The sequence below is a fragment of the Mucor velutinosus genome, assembly GCF_035048745.1.
Source record: "Mucor velutinosus strain NIH1002 chromosome Unknown tig00001544, whole genome shotgun sequence".
Classification (NCBI taxonomy): Eukaryota; Fungi; Mucoromycota; class Mucoromycetes; order Mucorales; family Mucoraceae; genus Mucor; species Mucor velutinosus.
The window spans coordinates 653046-673963 of record NW_027041908.1 but is presented as its reverse complement, the minus strand read 5'-3'; the positions used below and the strand labels follow the sequence as shown (position 1 = coordinate 673963).

General features: G+C 41.0%; 6 protein-coding genes across 6 annotated transcripts; 5 read left to right on the top strand and 1 right to left on the bottom strand.

Annotated features, from left to right (window-relative positions):
- Nucleotides 1–18: 18 nt before the first annotated feature.
- ATC70_005534 (uncharacterized protein) lies at nucleotides 19–1557 on the top strand (the record flags this gene model as incomplete). The annotated part of the gene is made up of 1 exon (XM_064824821.1): nucleotides 19–1557. One exon carries the CDS (start codon nucleotides 19–21, stop codon nucleotides 1555–1557), a length of 1539 nt encoding a protein of 512 aa, XP_064680198.1.
- A 304-nt stretch (nucleotides 1558–1861) lies between these two features.
- ATC70_005533 (Calcium-transporting ATPase) lies at nucleotides 1862–3438 on the top strand (the record flags this gene model as incomplete). Its single annotated transcript, XM_064824820.1, has 3 exons — nucleotides 1862–2041; nucleotides 2113–2531; nucleotides 2595–3438. 3 exons carry the CDS (start codon nucleotides 1862–1864, stop codon nucleotides 3436–3438), a joined length of 1443 nt encoding a protein of 480 aa, XP_064680197.1.
- Nucleotides 3439–7157: 3719 nt separating this feature from the next.
- ATC70_005532 (uncharacterized protein) lies at nucleotides 7158–7468 on the top strand (the record flags this gene model as incomplete). The annotated part of the gene is made up of 2 exons (XM_064824819.1): nucleotides 7158–7285; nucleotides 7354–7468. 2 exons carry the CDS (start codon nucleotides 7158–7160, stop codon nucleotides 7466–7468), a joined length of 243 nt encoding a protein of 80 aa, XP_064680196.1.
- Nucleotides 7469–8167: 699 nt separating this feature from the next.
- ATC70_005531 (uncharacterized protein) lies at nucleotides 8168–9466 on the bottom strand (the record flags this gene model as incomplete). Its single annotated transcript, XM_064824818.1, has 1 exon — nucleotides 8168–9466. The coding sequence occupies one exon, from the start codon at nucleotides 9464–9466 to the stop codon at nucleotides 8168–8170; it is 1299 nt and encodes a 432-aa protein (XP_064680195.1).
- A 360-nt stretch (nucleotides 9467–9826) lies between these two features.
- On the top strand, nucleotides 9827–10129 carry ATC70_005530 (uncharacterized protein; the record flags this gene model as incomplete). Its single annotated transcript, XM_064824817.1, has 2 exons — nucleotides 9827–9957; nucleotides 10015–10129. The coding sequence occupies 2 exons, from the start codon at nucleotides 9827–9829 to the stop codon at nucleotides 10127–10129; spliced, it is 246 nt and encodes an 81-aa protein (XP_064680194.1).
- A 1160-nt stretch (nucleotides 10130–11289) lies between these two features.
- On the top strand, nucleotides 11290–16587 carry ATC70_005529 (uncharacterized protein; the record flags this gene model as incomplete). The annotated part of the gene is made up of 8 exons (XM_064824816.1): nucleotides 11290–11760; nucleotides 11817–12023; nucleotides 12077–12463; nucleotides 12527–15009; nucleotides 15061–15281; nucleotides 15339–15649; nucleotides 15703–16200; nucleotides 16258–16587. The coding sequence occupies 8 exons, from the start codon at nucleotides 11290–11292 to the stop codon at nucleotides 16585–16587; spliced, it is 4908 nt and encodes a 1635-aa protein (XP_064680193.1).
- Between the last annotated feature and the right edge of the window lie 4331 nt (nucleotides 16588–20918).

The following is a 20918-nucleotide window of genomic DNA, read 5'->3' as shown; positions in this document are numbered from 1 at the left end:
CTCTCACTTCACCAAAAGATGACAACACTCCCCAGCGACAACGTTAATACAGGCTATCAAGCTACAGTCGTAGAGCCCAGAAGAATGGCATCGCTCAATTCAATCCCTTATTCAAATGGCTCTACCCCGAATAGTTCTCTGGTCAATGTGGGCAAGGTACCGCCTCCAGCGCCTCCGCCTCATCAGCAACTGCCAATGTCGCCACCACCAAGCACAGTCAACTTGCAGAGCACACCTCCCATCTATCCAAACAATCGACCTGAAGACATGCAGTACTTTTACGCACCTCAGCAGCCTCAAGAGTATTCTTCTACATTTGCCGATTCAGCCGAGGATCAGGATTACCTTCCCGATAGTTCACTCAGAATGGCTATTTTAGCCGGTAAACGCAGATACGATCGAATTCACAATGCAAACCCAGAATTTCCACCAGTGACTGTAGAAAACATCAACAAAGTACGAGAAGAGTCCAAGACCAGTGGCGATCCCAGATTTCAGCTGTTCTTTGCCAGGTTCTTGTTGGAGGCTGTCAAGCATTTGAGACCAAATCCTCAGGATCCTGTGCGTGCTCGCCAATTGAATGATAAATTGACCAACGAAGCTATCAAGGCGATTAAAAAACTGGCATCTCACAAGGTTGGATTAGCCGATGCGCAATTTTTCCTGGGTAATTGTTATGGAGGTGGACTACACGGATTGAAGGCGGACCCAGAAAAGGCATTTGGTCTTTATCTCCAAGGCTCCAAGCAGAGCCATCCTGAATGTACGTATCGAGCAGCCGTATGCTATGAATTGGGATTGGGCACCAAGAAAGATCATCGTTATGCCATGCAGTTTTATCGAAAAGCCGCTAACCTCAGTGATCCCTCGGGTATGTATAAATTGGGCTTGATCTTGTTGCATGGATTGGTGGGACAATCAAAGAATCCGCGTGAGGCCATCTCCTGGTTTCTGCGAGCAGCACAGATTGCAGATGAAGACCATCCTCAGTCATTGCATGAACTCGGTCTGGCCTATGAAAAGACAGACAACAGCATTCCTTCTGTCATTCCTGATTTGAATTATGCGAGAAAACTGTTTAGCCAGGCTGCTCAATTGGGCTATGCTCCTTCTCAATTCAAGCTGGGGTTGGCGTATGAAAACGGTCATTTGAATTGCCCCATCGATCCACGCAGATCCATTGCTTGGTATTCCAGGGCTGCTGAACAAAGTGATCCCAATGCTGAATTGGCCTTGTCGGGGTGGTACCTGACGGGTGCAGATGGTGTGTTGAATCAGAATGACAAGGAAGCTTACTTGTGGGCAAGAAAGGCTGCTGAAAGAGGATTGGCTAAAGCAGAGTATGCGGTGGGTTACTATACAGAAACAGGCGTTGGCGTGATCCCTCATTTCGAGGAAGCCAGGCAATGGTATACACGAGCTGCAGCACATGGCGATGTAAAGGCCAAACAGCGCATAGAGGCGTTCAACCAGTCCGATGTTACAGTCAAGAGAAGACCTACTCGAGATAAAAATGGTAAACCCAATGCCAAAGATTCTGATTGCAAAATCATGTAAAATATCAACTATTTATTCGCCCTCCTACTACTACATTTTATATTATTACAGTTTACATTTTTACTATACACTCTATCATGCCATCTTCATAAAACCCTTCATTATACAATAAATCAATTGCTAGTTTAACAACGAAGACACCTACATGCGTATGCCAGAGAAACTCATTGAAGAGGATGAAACCACCACTACCACTATGCTTGATCCCATTGTGCACTGGTATTAAAGCTCCGGGGAAAGAGTCTCCATCACTCTTTCATCAAAATTTTTTCGGGTTTCTTGTCTATCAACACATAATCCCAAAATGGCACGACAAAAGCACAACGAGGATGACGACGAGGACATGTATACATTTACAGAGGACTATCGCTCTCAGCAGAAAGCCAAGTACATGTCAGCAGGAAACAATGTGCGCCTGGCTTCACACGACAAAACCAGAGTAGCTTATTTTCATGATGAAGGCGTTGGAAACTACCATTACGGTGTAAGTCGTCGCTTCAAGAGGAGAGCATAGACTATCGTTACTTAATGATGTATATATATATATATATATAGGAACGGCATCCTATGAAGCCGCATCGCTTGACATTGACCAACCACTTAGTATTGAAATACGGCATGCACGACAAGATGGAAATATTTCAGCCTAGAAGAGCTACAGACGATGAAATCCTCAACTTTCACTCCTCAGATTACGTAGATTTCCTGAAGCGAGTGACACCAGACAATGCAGACAACTATGAAAAGCTATTTCAACGATTCAACGTGGGTGATGATTGTCCCATCTTTGACGGTATATACGATTTCTGTCAACGCTATGCAGGTGCAACTATTGAAGCTTCACGCAAATTGATTGCAAACGGTGCCGACATCTGCATCAACTGGTCTGGCGGTCTTCATCATGCCAAGAAGAGCGAAGCAAGTGGGTTCTGTTATGTGAATGACATTGTGCTGGGTACATTGGAGCTGTTGAGGTATGTATTGTGTGCGTAGAAAAAATAATCCATGTGTTCTCACATATACATTCAAATGCACAGATATTTCCCTCGCGTATTATACATTGATATCGATATTCATCATGGCGATGGTGTGCAGGAAGCATTCTACTCAACAGACCGCGTAATGACAGTATCCTTTCACAAATACAATGGCGACTTTTTTCCTGGCACCGGCCACATTGATGAAATTGGCTCCAATTTGGGCAAATACTATTCACTGAACGTACCTCTGCGAGATGGCATTGATGACGAAGCGTATGTGTGGATGTTCAAGGAAGTCATTGATGCAGTTATTGGTCATTTCAGACCTTCAGCTATCGTATTACAGTGTGGTGCAGATTCCTTGGGATGCGATCGCTTGGGCTGCTTCAACCTGAGTATCCGTGCTCATGGCCAGTGTGTTCAGATCGTTAAAGACTACAAGATTCCGCTACTTGTAGTAGGAGGAGGTGGATACACAGTTCGAAACGTGGCTCGATGCTGGACATATGAGACATCCGTATTAACAAACACAACACTCAGCGAAGATTTACCGCCCAACGAATACAGAGATTTCTTCAAACCTGACTACAAACTACATCCTGATCTCAAGGGCAGAGTAGAAAACCAAAACGATAGAACTTATCTACTCAAAGTGAGACAAAGAGTCATGGAGCAATTGAGATATTTAGATTCGGCACCCAGTATTCAGATGCAAGAGATACCACCCGACATCCAAGGTTTCTTGGATGGCGAACATGAGCAACAAGATGCTATAAACGATTCTGAACGGGGCAAAAATAGACGGAATCCAACTGGCGGAAGAGTCATTCATGAGGGTGAATGGTATGAAAATGACAAGGATAATGAAGGTGAATCTCATGATTCATCATGGAGCAGTTAGTGTCGCTTTTTATCCCTTATGTAATCCATTGTTGCTTGTAAAATATTATATATATAAAACTTTCTTACTCTTTACTCCTAATATGAATAAAATGAAAATAGCAATGCTATATTTCAATGTCTTTTTATATATATATATATGATCATCGTCATTCACCTCATATAAATTACATTTCGTACAAATGTTACAATGGGCTATTGTAAAGTGAGATGAGGGGATGATTATCCTTCTTTTTAGACATAAAGACCATGATATTAGATCAGTGTATAGGAATAAATGGCGCTTCATCTCTTACAAAAGGAGGCCATAGATTATCTCTAGGCATTTCAGTGTTACATGATCGTAGAAGCTCCAAGTGATCTGCATTAAATCCGGATAACCACGGACAATGATAGACAAAATATACGCCCATTCGTTCAATACCGCTACAGCCTCATTGCGGTTCTGGTAAACTATCGGTAGGAGTGGCTTCAGAAGAATTGGTACGAGTAGTATTACCTTAAGATGCTCAAATATGTGCAAAACACAGCGAAATCAGGATGTATTGGAGTTGTGTTTTCTTGTGTTAAAAGCTGTTTTAGATGGTCAGAATAGCATTAAACAATTGCCCTCATCTGGCAGTTACTTCCTGGCACCTTTGCTCAACTTTTTGGGGACCAAAAAAACATGGGCAAAAATCGACCAAAAAGCATGAGGCACCCCCTCATGATTTTCATCGAAAAACAAACGATCGCGTTTTTGACCTTGATAATGAAGACTTTTACTATGGTATACGAGCCTTTCAGCACTTTGGGTAGTTTCCTGACCTACGCTTCGCTTCGGTGGAAACCAACCTACGTTCAAACGGCTCGTTACTATGGTATATATTGAATCAAAATGTTGCTATGGATCCAAATTAGCCCCTGAAACCACTTTTGTAACACTTTTATATGCAAAATTTTGACATTTTCGTCAAAAATGTCATTTCATTCTTTTATAAATTGCTCAATAAGCTTGTTCAAAACATCATTGTATTTAGTACCATTGGATGCGCCTCGAGAAGCACACTTAGAAAGCTTAGGGGTGTTTTTTTTTGTAGGGGAGTCGAGTTCCAGGTTTTATTTAAAGTCCTTTAAATGTCATACTGAGGGATAGAAAAGACTGTTGGTGGACCCAATGTCTGCAAAGAAGGGGAATAAGATATTTTTGAATTAAGTTGGGAAAGAAATCTACTACTAATAAGGTGCGACACCTAGAGCCAATACAGTCTTGCGGAAATCGTCAAAATATAGATAATGGATAGAGTACAAAACACCAAACGAGGACATCAGTACTACGTCAAAAAAATCAAACAACTTGCGTTTACCAGGATTTGAGCTTAGGGGTGTTTTTTTTTTTTGTAGGGGAGTCGAGCTCCAGGTTTTATTTAAAGTCCTTTAAATGTCATACTGAGGGATAGAAAAGACTGTTGGTGGACCCAATGTCTGCAATGAAGGGGAATAAGATATTTTTTGAACTAAGTTGGGAAAGAAATCTACTACTAATAAGGTGCGACACCTAGAGCCAATACAGTCTTGCGGAAATCGTCAAAATATAGATAATGGATAGAGTACAAAACACCAAACGAGGACATCAGTACTACGTCAAAAAAATCAAACAACTTGCGTTTACCAGGATTTGAGCTTAGGGGTGTTTTTTTTTTTTGTAGGGGAGTCGAGCTCCAGGTTTTATTTAAAGTCCTTTAAATGTCATACTGAGGGATAGAAAAGACTGTTGGTGGACCCAATGTCTGCAATGAAGGGGAATAAGATATTTTTTGAACTAAGTTGGGAAAGAAATCTACTACTAATAAGGTGCGACTCCTAGAGCCAGTACAGTCTTGCGGAAAATCGTCAAAATATAGATCATGGATAAGAGCACAAAACACCAAACGAGGACATCAGTACTACGTCAAAAAATCAAACAACTTGCGTTCACCAGGATTTGAACCGGGATCCTCCCGTTGGCATACGGGAGTTTTACCACTTCGCCCTACCACCAGGGACTGCTTAGGGGTGTTTGGGATAATCGCGACGATCTATATAGTCGAATTTTGTAGAATAGACGAATTAAGTCGTTTTTAATCAAAATTTGTCCAATCTGGATCATACAATACTTGACGGAGACTCAACCAGTGATGGCTGGCAATGCTGATATTTATGAAGAAACTCGATGTTTTTGAAGCTAATACACAAGAAGGGAACCACAAATTGAAAAGTTTTAGAGCTTGGCACGGTTACTCTATTTGTTTTTTAAAGAACATTTTTACATTTAATAGGTTTGTTTACTGAAAATTGCTCAACCAAATGCGCATACTAATGTGAAATGTCATCCTACTCCCGATCCCCTTCTCCTCCTTGCCAGCACAATGCCATGTATGATATTTTTTCATGTTGGCATCACTTAACAGGCCCTACAAGTAGCGATTAATGCTTTATTGCCTGGTGGTATCTCCCAACGGCGATTCTATTCTCAAAAGCTACTGCGCATTAATAACAACTAATGCTTCTTCTTTCTAATGTATAAATATAGCCTTTTTGATTAATTAGGTTAAAAGTGCTTAATAAGGTTTTAACTCGCCAATGATCGACCATCCAATTCAAAAGTAGTAAACACCCACGAGTACATCTACACAAAGCATCAACGCATTAGAATATTAACGGATTATACCAAACAAACTCCTTGATTTCATGCTCGAGACTCCCAGGATTTAAACGTTAATTTCATCGTATGATACACATCTGATTTTGCTTGCACAAAAGTTATTCATGTCTGAACGTATTATAAATTGAAGCTTGCGACAAAAAATGCTATCTGGGCTTTCTAATTTCACTTATATAAAAAAAATTAGTGAATACCATCAGTGTGTATTACTGCATTTAAGCTTTGAGACATCTGAACAGGTTATAGTCATAAAGTAGCCTCTGGGATCATTTGGAAAGCGAATATTCTAGAATACAGAATCAAAAACTACTCTGACCAGCATAACGATACCCTTTAGGATGTCCCTTCCCATCAATTTCGCCCATATACATATACTAAAAATAACGCCTTCATTATCAATAAGTATACGACAATTGAAGATCCACATCCGTTTTAGCTTTGGGAATCTCTCTGGTTTTTTTTTATTTAGTTTGTATCACTGTGTTACAAATTGTTAGCATTTGTGTTTGTCTCAGGGAGCACACCATCAATGCTTATTCATCATACTCTGTTGTTTATCTCGTTAGAAAAAGAAAAAAGCGATGTGCATAAATACGCCAAAGGCTAATACATGAAGCATATGAATCCGTTTTTACATATCAGTACTGTGTCTGTTGCCCACTCGTAGTAGATCACCGAGAACCTTATCCATTCATAAAGTATGATGATGACTCTGCGCCGCATTAAATTATATATGTGATAGGCTCTCTTTCTCTCTCCCTTTGCTGTTTCTATTCTAAAACTACCACATGCATGATGGCGAAAAAAGGAATGGCCTTTTTACCAGGTTTACACCTGTATGGGCATACTTTATGCCCAAAAACGACGATGAGCAAGGCTTTTTTTAGATCAAAACTGTAACATCTTGCAACTTTTTGGCTGAGGCATACACGCAATTGAGTATTTTGAAAGGTATATAAACGCTACCCTAAATGCAGAATCATAAGCTGCAGTTAACATTTATCTCTTATTATCATACATCTTATCAAGCAACTACAATGAAGTTGGCAGTTCTCTCAGTTTTGGCTCTTGTCTTTATGTTGAATACTTTTGTCCTGGCTCAAAACCACTGGATGTGTACTTGCTTTGAACCCAAGTACGATCGTGGATGTTGTGCCGAAGTCGGGTAGGTGGTTTTACCAAGATTTCTTATTCTTGTTTGTGTTCTAAATCATTGCTCTTGTAAAACTTTAGCTACCATATGATGGTTGATGGCAATGTCTGTAAAATTGGTCGTAAGGATGTCAAAAGCAAGGAGAAATTCGAGAAATGTTGCCATGGTATTAGTGGCAGAACCAAGTGTAAATAAATAGCACGCTATTATAGGGCTTCTACAGCCTATTTCAATTCTTTTTCAATAAAAGAAAATACTTTTACTTGGGTTATCACTACTACATTAAATTACCTAATGTCTAGCACTACAATTGAAGTCAAGTATCCATCACATGGTTGACCCTTGAATTGAGAGAGACTGAGCTGCATGAAACCACTGCGGCCCTAGTTTGTACATTGTTGTTTGATCAAATCATTTGCGCTAGATGCGCCATCATGGCATTGTTACTGGCAGGGTTTGCTAACTGAACACAAGTCAACAAAGCACAAGTGTCTACGCCAGTTGTTGTATTTAACCCTATACACCATGGCTTGGGAGCATCGAGCGCACTAGCGGATCAAATAGAGTTTGCCTCAGCAGATGACCAGTTTAGATTGTGTTGCTCATGACGCATTAAAATATACGGATTTCGCAAAATTGCGCTATATGTAGAATAATAGCCTCAAGCATATAAGGGTCTATTTCCGTCTCTTTTTATCCATAAATGGGTCATTTAACGCATGTACTACTTACAGGCACTGAAAATCACTAAAATTAGAAAAATTATCGTTTGTACACTATTTTCAGAAATTATTGGGACAAATCTTGAACTATTTTGGAACACTTGCCTAATTAATATTGGGACACTTATAAAAAAAACATTGAGACATTTTCAGAGAAAGTAAAATTCATTTATTACAAAGGCTCTTTCGCCAAACAAACATCGAATTTCTTAACAGAGTAGCGAGCAGAACCTTCAAGATCACTGTACAATACATCATTGCATGCATCGGTAATCCTGGTCGAAAGTGTTTCAGTTTTTAAGAGCCTCTCCCTCTTGAGTTTACTCTTGACCACATGCCAGAATTGCTCAATAGGATTAAGCTCAGGGGAGTATGGTGGGAGGTAAACACATCTGTAACCTCGCTGAATGATATACCTCTCAATATCCTTGGCTGTATGGATGGGTGCATTGTCCATAACAAGATAAAAATCTTTGAATTGCTCATGCTGGTCCATGATATCAATCGTTTTCGCAATAAAGTTAAAGTAGTGGCCAGTTACAGTACCCACAGTTGTTGTTGCTTTTCCAGAAGAAGTGCCAGCTAACTTTCTTTTCTTGTTGGATGTTCCAGGCAACCTCACTTGAACATTCAGCACTCCCCATACGCTAGTTGCGCCAATAATAGTGGTAGTTTTCGCTCTTGTTTGAGGTACAGGCACTTCAGCTCGAGTTCCTTTCTCTGACCAAGCCATTGTTCGCTTCAAGTTAACATGGAAAGCTGTCTCATCAATGAAAACACAGTTGGACATGTAATCCATGTCGGTTTGGCTCCATTTGACTACCCAGTCATACCGGTTTTGAATGTTCTCAGGCGAGTTTCTTTCTTTGGAATGGAAATGAGCTTTCTTGAAAGTCAAGGCAAGATCATTGGTCATGTAGTTGTAAATAGTCGTTTGGCTGATAGTCAAACCCGAGAAAGCCTTAACAAGACTCTCATGAGCTTGTTCGATTGTTACTGATGGATTATCTTTAAATTCTAGTTTTAGGTGCTTCGTATGGTCTTCGTTCAAAATCCTTGGTCGACCTGCTCTCTTAACTGGCTCTTCATCGTCTTCAATTTCTTTGTTAACCTTTTTTTGATCCTCTGCGTACCATCTGTAAGCAGTTGTTCTTGATATATGGCCGTGCGCTTTCCAAGCTTGATTAGGATTCATGCCATGGTCGTAGATAAGGATAAAAAATCTTGCCTTGTCTTTGTCTGTGTAGCTGTTATATTCAGTCTTGGGCACATTTTTCTTATTTTTAATCTTTTTCTCTTTTAGTGCGGTCAATTCTCTTTCAGGTGGCTTCCTATCAACGTAAGTATTGTAGTTGGTAATGTTACCGAGAGGGAAGGCTTCGTTGTCTACATCTATCTCAACAGCTTCGTTTCCATGCCCATCGACTGGAGCATTTATTCCGTCTTCGTAGTAAATTCTGATATCTGACATGTTATGAATAACGAAGAAAGCGACTATGATTTCATCTCAAATCCCATTCAGTTTTGTCTCATTATAATTTCGAAAAGTGTCCCAATATTAATTAGGCAAGTGTTCCAAAATAGTTCAAGATTTGTCCCAAGTTTAATTATAAATAGACCCAATAATTTCTGAAAATAGTGTATATGGTCCACAAAAGTAGTAGACAGGCGGATAGATGAGATTATTACCCCCTATCTAAGCAATTCACAAGACACAAAGTTCTTGTATAGGATCAAGAAAGCGTTGCACAGTTGAATCCAACAAATATAAAGCCCCAAGATATAATAAGGGTGAGGAGGATGTCTTTCCACATCAAACTACAATTAAAAAATGAAGCTTGCACTCTTGAGTACCGTCTTTACTCTCCTCATGTTGAATACCTTGGTCATGGCTCAAGGTTTGCACTGGATCTGTACTTGCTTCCATCCACAATACGATCGTGGGTGCTGCGGAGAAGTTGGGTAAGTGTTGCAACTGGCGTTGTTTGCATATTTGTTTCTAGTATTGTGTTTCTGTAGCTACACTATGGAAGTTGATGGCAATGTCTGCAATATTCCTCGCAAAGATGAAGCCAGCATGGAAAAGTTCAGAACTTGCTGCAATGGCATTGAAGGCTACACCAAATGCAAATAAACTACACCTTGCTACCAGGTTTAGCAGTGCAATCATTACTAAATGTTACAAGATTCATTAATAAACATGATGAGTTTGCTGGTCCATCTGATATAAGCCAGTGGAATAAATATTATGTGGATATAGAAAGTATGTTTATTGTTCTCTACTGTAGCATTGAGTAATCCTATCTGGACTGTACCAAGCCAATTCTCTTTGCTCTCTTCCTGACCAATGTTTTCATTGCAAATTTACTCTTTGATATGAACATCAACATGATTTATATCAGAAGCGTGCATCAAATTCAAGGTTGTTTCCTGCTGTTGAGACCAGTTTGTTAATAAACTACAATGTACCGCACATTGGGACAATGATATGAAATGCCGTTGTTTACAATATGTGTGAATCTTTCGAAGCAGCAGGAGACCAGTTTATTGGAATAGATTATCCTCGAACCAGGAGAGTTTCGATGGATGAAATCCAGATTAGTCAAGATCAAACGGTGCTTTTGAATAAGCAAATGCTAGAATTTTGGCGCGCTTTTCCATCCCTCTCTATCTTTTACTGACACAAGCATAATTTGTCGTCCAGGAGCTGGAAGATGTGTCCAGCAGTCTATCTACGGGATTTGGCAGATGAAAATAAAGTATTTATTTCAAGGGCACATTAGAGTATGGAGTCATCATCCATAGAGTATATCAAATGTTGGTTCAGGTCCGCCAAAATGTGAGCAGTTTTCCTACCATGAACATAATCCTACCGTAAAAAGTTTGAGCGTATATATTGAATGCTGATTCCCTTTAGATAGCAGACTCAAGCACATTTACCTGGAGCCAAGAAAAAGATCTACATGGCAATCTTGCCAATATATGAATTCCGCATTCATTTGAACGAATAAAGTGATTGCCATGGCAGTGCAATTAATTAAGGTGTGTGGAGGAAGCAATTTCCAAGAGATCACACACTACAAAGCACCCAGATTTCTTTCTCTTTCTTTCTTTCTTTTCCTTCTCCTTTCCATACCACTTTTTATTTGCCCCTGATTCTTACTGAAGACGCTGAGGCTTTTTTTTTTTTTTTTTTTTTTTTGTTATAACTATTTTTGATTCTATCCGTTTGTTACCCCAAAAAGAAGTGAGAGGGCTTAGGAAAATATAAAAAGAGGCCTTTGTTTCAGCATCATGACTTTACCTGTTCCTACAATTTCAATCACTGACCCAGACTTGGAGAGCCAAGATTACAACATGGCAGCAAGCGGCACTGTGACGCCAAATTCACCAGATTCACCTACTGTGTTTGATGTTGTGAAAGAGATGGAAGAAAACTCGGCTCAACCCTTTGACGAAACAGAGCTGGAAGAACAGCTTGATGATGAAAACAGCAGCACCAAGAGGAAGAACAAGAGGGAAAGCTTTTCTATTGACGACGACGATGACGATCATAGTGGACACAGCACCAAAAAGTCGATCAAATCATTCTACCATCAGAAATGTATCTTGATCACTGGCGCCTCTGGATTCATTGGAAAGGCTGTGCTGTGGAAACTGATTCATTCATTGTATGATTCAGTCGACAAGATCTTCATCCTATTGAGACAAAATAGACAGCGCTCTGCCAATGGACGTTTGCAGGATGACATTCTATCCAACAAGGTACAGTGCGTTTAAAGATGACATCTTGAAACACAGTAGACTGAAACAACAAGCAGGCTTTTCTTAGTCTGCGTAGATCAATGGGAACCGAAATGTTTGATGAATTTGTCGAGGAAAAGATCTATCCCATCTTTGGTGATTTAACAGAGGCCAACATTGGATTATCCGAAGCGGATTTAGACGTGCTTTGCAGCCAAATTAATGTGATCTTTCACTGTGCAGGCAATGTGGATGGCAATGAAGGCATTGAGACTACAGTCAAAGTGAGTTCAGGGAATAATCTGTTTGCATGACAGTCTAACTCAACGTCTGGCAGATCAACACACTAGGCACCAAGCAACTGTTTGATTTTGCCAACCAATGTCACTCGATTGACGCCTTTATTCACTTATCCAACATGCAGACATTAGCATCCAAACCATCCGATGAAAAGTACCTTTACCCCATCTCCACGTTCGAGAACGCATCTCCCTCACCAACCCAAATATTGGCTGAGATCCTGGATCCAAATCCGGAAAAGCAACAATACAACTACTTTAGACCTCTCTACAGCAATGCTTATTTGTATTCCAAAGCCTTGACAGAACATATCCTGATAGACGAAGTGATGAAGAATAAACAGGGAGGCGGCAGGCAGTTCCCCATCGCCATTATGCGATTAGGTCCTGTAGGACCGAGTGTGCAAGAACCTTTGGTGGGCTGGGTAAGTACTCTTTTATTGTTTCAGGGCACACATACACTGAATATTAAGGTTCCACTACAATAGGCTGATGGTGTGAATGGCATCAACGGTACTATCCTACTGACAGGCAAAGGCAATAAAGTCATTCAGCCTCATATCGGAGATGGCGTGGCTGATGTGGTTCCTGTGGATTATGTCGCTCGTTTAATCATTGGTAGTGCAGTGACACTGTCTGTACCTCAAGACTTTGAAGTACCTCAAGTGGCACTCTTGGCAGATGAGCAACAGCCACAGCAACAGCAAAAACAACAAAAGCGCCAAAGTGGCTCCATGGTAGATGAACAGCCCTCACAACAGCCAGAGAGGCCCTCAGATCGTGCAAGAGCCCATAAACGAACATCCAGTACAGCAAGCCGCATGTCCATGCGAAGCATCTCCAAGTACTCTATGCCCAAATCATTCTTGAGTGGTCATCAGGAACACCCAGCCGTACCTGTCATCTACCAAGTGTCTATGTCAGACATGCGTCCTGTCACATGGAGAATCGCCTATGATGCTATCCGTCAGTATTGGACAAAGGCCACGCACATCAACTTGCCACCATCCAAAGCCTACTTTAACGCATCGCAGAGAAACACAGGCTCTTATGGTGCTTCTGGTGCTGCTGCTGGGTCTCCTGGATTATCCCGTGCCCGCACTGTCATGAACTCGCTGCGTGGCTACTATATGAACGCATCATCATCCGAGACGACATCCAGTAACAGCAGCAGCACAGCAATAGCACCTTCACCCTCGCATTCCAGCGATCATCTGAGCAACGGAGGTGGTATCACAAGTCCAGCCAATAAGAGAAACTCGCACCGTCTTAGTCGCACTGTAGACAAGGCAGCCAAATTAGCCAACACCATCAGCATCTATGGAGGCAGCCCTGCCAACAGCAGTAATCAAATCAGCGCTCATCTGACACAGCTCATTTACGCCTTACGCAGCTTGGACAGCAACATGGATTTTGATGCCAGCGCCATTGTGCCTGAGGATGTGGATGGACAGTTTTGGGTCAACTACTTGACCAATGCCAGTTACGGCATTCATTACTTTGTATGTGGCGAGACCAATCTGAGACTCCCTACACCTGTCTATGGCTGGAGCTGTGGAATTCAGGCTACTGTGGATGGCATCTCAGAGGATGACGACGACTACTTTCAGCATGTCATGAATCGACACGTCAACAGTGCCATCTTCTCTCAAGATCAGATTGCGCAACGTACAGGGCGCATGGTGGCCCACATCAAGAGTCTGTTGATGCACAACAATCTCAAAACAGATGACGATGCCTGGCTGACAGATTTAGATGATGCGTTGGATGACTGGTGCCAAGACAACGATGTGGCGAACCCTGATAAAGACCGTCGAATGGCACTTGGCAAATGGCGTCGCAAAGTGGGCAGCAATGACGAGTCTGTCAAGATCATTGTGCTCAATGACAAGCGAGTAAATCAAGCCATTACTCAAATCACGCAAAATGCAGGTGTTCCCAAGCAGACAGCGGTGAATGAGGCCATGAAGATCTTGATGCGCATGAGCGAGAGAACACAGCTGGCGTTTGTCTGGTTTGCAGGCTCCTTTCTCAAGTCGCTGCTGGAGGACATGTTTGAACACGTTCGCATTCTGGACGAGAGTCTAAGAGCCATTCGACAGACCACCATGGGAAAGAGAGTCGTCTTCGTACCTGTGTCCAAAAGTATGCTGGATCCCCTCTTGGTGTGGTACATTGCCATTCGCTATCATCTGCCTGTGCCGGCTTTGGCGTGCGATGAAGTCATGTCTCAAATGGGCCCCATCTCGGATGTCTATCGCCTCGCTGGTGCTTATTACGTGAAACGCGACAAGACAAAACGTTCTCCACTAAATTCTGCTGTCACTGCAGCTTATACACAAGTGTTACTTCGAGAGCATGGTGCCTTGTCATTCTGTCTCGAGAGGTCCAGATCGAGAACCGGTAAATCTCAAGAAGCGTATCCTGATGGCTTTGTCGATATGATCATTGAAGCGACGCTGCAAACCAACCAAACAGCGAGAACATCGTCCAACACCTCCAGTGTCATCACACGCGTGGCTTCGACTGACATCAATACCCCTCCTGCTTCACCGGATTCGCCTTCAGCCTCTATCGTAGATAGTCCTACCATGAGCATCGACAGCTTGGCTCACAACTTTACAGCCCCCGCATTGCAAAGAAAAGTGCACAAGGATGTGGTGTTTGTCCCTATCAATATCACTTACGAGAACGTGCCTGAGTTACCCCATTTGATCGACCAAGTGCTGGATCAACAACCTACGCGTGCTGGTGGTGGTAGACAGCGATCCGCATCCCAATCCAGTCTATCATCTACCCTTCCTCCTATGCCATCACAGAGACCTCTCAGACCAAGTGAGGCCAAGGACAGGAGAAAGACGTTGTTGGAAGGCACTGAAGCACCTAAAAAGTGCGGGCGTGTGACATTTGGTGTGGGTCCATTGATCAGCGTGCAAGATGTAGCAGAAGAGTTTAACAGACATTCCAATGGGTAAGCTTAACGAGTGGTATATTAAAACACGGTTATTGACACAAACAACAGCAGCAATGCCGAGACTTACGAAGCGGATTTGGTCACTGAAATCACAAAGCGTATCCATGACTCTCAATGCAAGGGCTTGGTTGTCTCTCCAGTATCCATTGTCTCTGCTGTTATCCTGTATGGCCGTGCTACACACGGTGTTTGTATTGGAAAGATCAAGGAATTGATGGAATGGATGCGATACGAAATCAAGCGTAGTGGCTATTCCATTGATTGGCAGGGTAAGTTATACAGTACACATGCACACACGCACGCAATACTGATAGCATCATGGATAGAGGGCGAAGACTTGGATTCTCTCATTTTAACAGCATTTAAATTACTGGATGAACCTAAAAACTTGATCATTGATGGCAGAGAAATCAATGATGATACCAACATTCGAGTGAACGATCATGCTGACAATGTCATGGCCCTGTCCTACTATGCCAACCAAATGGTGGACATCTTTTTATTAGACTCTTTCTTTGCTATTGTCTACTTGTCCTTTTTGGAAGAGTCTGTGTTAGAAGATGAATTCATGGATCGCTTCCGTTTCTTGCTTCAAATGCTAGAGAAGGAATTTGTGCTGGATTGGGACTTGGAAGAGGTATTTAAGGATGCATAGTGTAGTGAGTACCAAGCTAATTAGCCTGTTTGTAGAAATTCAATACTATCGTTGCTTCTTATGCTCGCAAGCAGATTATTCGAGTCAATGACAACCGTCTATCACTGCTGGTTAACATGGAGAATGACCCCATGCGCTACGAGCAACTGATATTCTTGGCTTCTCTTGTCTATCCCACTGTCGATGCTTACTGGATCACATCGTGCTCGTTATCTGCTCTAGAAGCTGTACCCATGCTTCCTCGATGCATTGTTCCGCTCTTGACTCAATGGATTGCAACACATCTCATCACTGGCCGTCGCACCATTTACCGCGAAGTCTTGTCTACAGAATCCAGTAAAAACGCAGTGGATGTGTTTATGTCTATGGGCTTCTTGACCGAAATTCATGCAAAAGAAAAGCTGTCTCCAGATGCACAAATCTTGCTGCATGAACTGGGAATCCCTACATCGGAGGTACTAATTGAACTCGCTGGACAGAACAGTGATGGAGGAAAGACACCTGTTACGCCAACGGACCCAGAAGGCATGATGGTAAGGATAGGATCAAATGCAATATTCACTACACACAAAACTAAAATTTAACCCTAGAAGGCTGTGATGGCGCAAATACAAATGAACAGAGCCAATTCAAACATGGCAGACCTGTGTCAACAAATTGATTCCTATCGCTTAGGAGCTGCATCGCAAAGAGAGAGCTTCCAAAATGCGCAAGTGTTTCAAAAGTGTCTCAAACAGATCAAGGGCATACTGCAAGCAAATTCCAGTTTTGCAAAGAGAAGACATGTAGAATTACCCGACGACGAAGATGGATTGGCACAACTGGTGTATTCATTGTTGGCTAGCAGTGTGCCTACGGGTGACCGCGCTGCTCAGGCTCGTGCTCTTCGTCGCATATCTGAAGCTTATAATTTGAGATGATGATAAGGCTAAAATAAATGTCGCATCCTTTTGTCACATGATAATGGTTGAGATTAGTTGTGATTTGGAAAGAATTGGTTTTTGTGAATCGTACCAATGATGGCTATCATATGTGCACCAAAGTTTTACTAAATGATAGTTATTTCTTCAAATAAACAGCAGTGAGGAAGCAAAGTGAAAAAAAAAAAAAAAAAAAAAAAAAAAAACTTGATTAGAGAATTGCTTTCTCAATATTTTTGTTGGCACTAGCGATAGGGGATGGCAGTAGATCTGCAATGACCATCCATTGCTTGTTTGGTTGGTTGTTTTATATAATATTCACCATATCGACATCTTGGCTGAAGAGAGGAATGCCGTTCATCAGTTCTCTCCTAGGCACGACAGACTTTCCAAACATCATTAGCTTCCTGTGTTTTCAACGCAGCAATGTTCTTTTTGGTGTCTGATAAAAATTACGTTTTATCATTGTTTTCTACATAAGGGGGGTGTAGATTCAAGGATTCAACATTGACTGTAGTCTTTTTTTTTTTTTTTTTTTTTTTTTGGCTTCCTGTCATGGGCCCCTCTTGATATGCATATACCATGGCGTTTTGGTATAAAACTTCTTCAATAGATACAGCTGGTATTGCTTGCTCAACGAGTGATGGTGGTTATGCTCGGATGCCAGTATATCCCAACTCTTCTATATCCGCGCTAGACCCTAACAAATTGGTATTGTTGTCGTAAACTATATGAATCGTTATACAAATTGAATCAGTACTTTGTCCATTGAAAGAAAGACTTGTAAAACATGTACTGACAGTTCTTTCCGCATACATTGTTGCTTCATGCCAGTGGTTGCCTTGAAAGCCTTTCCACATTGATGGAGTAAAGAGAGCTATAAGGATGCTTAAAATAGCTGCATTAACGCAAATCACTACTAAAATTCCAGTCTGGATCAAGGAAATAGCTGACATCTCCATTTACTGCGCATTCATGCCGTTACAGTTAAAATATCTCCATCTTCTAGCTTATCGTTATTACATTTACCTTGCAATAGCACACATATACCTGTAATTTTGAAAGTGAGATAAACAAAACAAAAAGAAACGGCTAGCTTCCGAAAAATTAAAGATTCTTCAAAAGTTAGCAGAAGATGTGAGGCTTGTGATGATGGAAACAACCCTTCTGGTCCAATTTTTTTTTTACATTGGATGCTGTAATGAAATAGCCACTTGAAAGTAATCTAATTGAAAGTCGATATTCCTCTAGTGTCACTCATCCAAACTTATACTATTTGAGTCTCTAATAAAGCCCTCAAATGTACATAAACCATCATTCGGACATGCTGAAATGAAAACACACCCTTATCTCGCACATCGTATGAATGAATATACTGTAATCAATAGTGATTCGTTCGCACTCATGATGGTCGTCGTAGGTGATGCTATCTTTATTCAAACAAATCAACTCAATAACAAGCATAAATATGACAACTATGCCATGATGCCATAGCCACACAGTGCTCCAGATAAATGTGCTCCCACTTCAGTAGCAAACATCACACCTTAAACTGTCGAGGCTACAATATATTATGTTATGACGATAACTCATCGAAGCATGTTAAGGTTACTCCGGCCAAATCAAATATGGTTTGTTCTAAAAAACAATCAGTTTCACATCAATCATCAGCAACAACTCATCTAACCTAAAAATTCAACTACATCGCCGTTTTTATCGCAAGCTTCCTCATACGAGCATGCTACTTTCAAAGCTCCAGTATCAATATCTCAAACCTCAATTTCGGATGATCCAACCTCGAAATCAAAAGCTCTTTTGTTAGGCAGTGTTTCTGTCGCAGGTAGTAGCCTAAAATCAATGCCGCTATAGAAGATATTTGCTGTTCAATTGATTCATTTGACTCATACAGACAATTTTTGTAGAAAGAAGTTATGAAATCAAATGAATCTGCAGTCTGCATTTCCAGCAAGGTAAAAGTTATACTCCTTGAAGCATAAAACGTTTTAATAGTTTTCCATAGTAGTTAATTAACTATTGCTTGGTAATGGGATGGCCAGAAGAATACTGCTGTAACATCAATGTAAACAACACTGCCCTGAAATAGTACCAATACAACCTCCCCGCACAATATATTTAAAGTAATTCCTCATATTAAACTGTTGTGCAATGGATGCCAGGTTGAATAGTTACATAGTATTATCTTACAATTAAATGAAGTAGGCTTCAAATGGTATCTATTTTTTGGCTACCCTTTTATTACAAATACAAAATTATAATACATGACAGATCAATAGGAGATTAATTAGCTGTAACTCTTCGTTGTTCCAACCTCTTAGCCAATCAGATTGCTTGAAAACTCCGCTGACCTAAAAAAAATTTTGCGAGGGTTTCCCCCTGTTTTGATGTGAGGCAAAATTTTAAGCGCCGCTATATATAGCAATATAGCCGCTGCTATCATCAAATTTCCCTCAGGTGCTAGAGCATGCCTTACTTACACCACCTAGCTTTAAATTCAGGCATTGAGACCCTCAATCATCACTAAAGTAAGTAGCAATAACCAAGTGGAGGCAGCCTATCCACCTCCTAGCCTCGGATAAAGTCTTGTTGAGCTTCAGGGATAGGCACATCCACACAACGTAAAAAAGGTATGCTTCAAAGAAACATAAAAATAATAAAAGAATGAAGAAAAGAACATACTACTACTACTATAAGAGTATAGTGGTATGTAGGCAAAAAAAAAAGAGGCACTCACACGAAGCGAGTCAAAGAAAAGCGTAACGAATACAACACCAAAGATGTTCCAAAAAGCTCGTTGCTGTTGCAAGAAAAATGCATGCATGAGCAACGCGCATGGTAGTAATAGTCGGATGTAAAGCAAAATGATACAAATACGCACAACTGCAAAAGCAACAGTGGTATTATAAGTTCGCGATACAACATAATGACTAATGTTGTTTCATGTAAAGCTACAGAGGAAACACCACCAACAAAAGAAAAAGAAGAAGAAAAAAGCGCAACAAGGCAAACATCATCATGAATGCATTATCACGAGAAAGGAAGCAATAATATAAGCGTTCAAAGAAGTTTCATATCATTGCAACCAGGAAAAAGAAGATACTTACCATTTACCACCACCGTAGATAGACCAGAGGATACGCAATCACTGAATATAGACCATAGAACAAGCATACAACAAATACAGTAGACCGGGAGAGACCATTTTAGCAGCAGCAGCAGCAGTAGCAGCAGCAGCAACACCAGCACCATAGACAAACTAAAGAACAAGCGCCATCAGCAGAGACCAAACAAAGACCAAAGAAGCTATTTACCACTTATCTCCATCACAGATAGACCAGAGGATATGCAATCACTGAATATAGACCAGAGAACGAGCATGCACCAAAGACAGTAGACCAGGAGAGACCATATTAGCAGCAGCAGCAGCAGCAGCAGCAACACCAGTACCATAGACAAACCGAGAAACGAACGCCACCAGCAGAGACCAGACAAAAGCCAAAGAAGCAATCACCAGACATGGTAAACCAAAGAAGCAGGCAGCAGAGAAGACAGAGAAGGAATGGCAGCAGCACTCACTCAAACAAGCAAAGAAATTATTAAAACCTAATAAACAAACTGAATTAATGTTAATCCTATGCCTTCCAGTGCTCGTTATCGAATGGTACGTAACATATTCCACTTCAAAGAAGCAGTATCAAGTACTCTTAACAGAACAAGACAGAGTTATCGGAAGCTAGAGTGTTATTATCAATCAAACGGTCTCCAAATCCACCATGGTTTGATACTAAAACGCGTTTCGCAAAAAGGAGAAAAAACGAGGGGTATGAAAGAATGAGAGAGCGCCCTATCCGACGTCACGGCCAGTAGATTTGTCCTCAGTTTTTGTCGTGGCAGCTCTAATTGCGGCAATTTAATTTGAAATTGTGCAGTGGTATTTTCGTGTTCAAACTTGACTTGATCTCACATCCTTTAAACGTTTTTGCTAAATTTGACTATGAAAACTGTCGTTGTTACACCCAACCTTCTAATACATATCCAGAGGACTAAAGAAGCCGCATTGAATGGTGCTAATTACTTTTAGCTTTCAGACCAAAAATAATGAGCAATTTTTAAAAATATGAAAACATGTTTTTTGCCAAAATGTCGAAATTTCACATACGAAAATTTCATAGAAAGAGTTTCAAGTGCTGCATCCAGTCTTTATGATCAATTTGATCTTATTTGTATCATAGAGAAAGTCTTTATTTTTGGGGTGAAAAACGCGATCGTTTGATTTTCAAGAATTTTTCCTTGCTAATACTCATGAAAAAAAT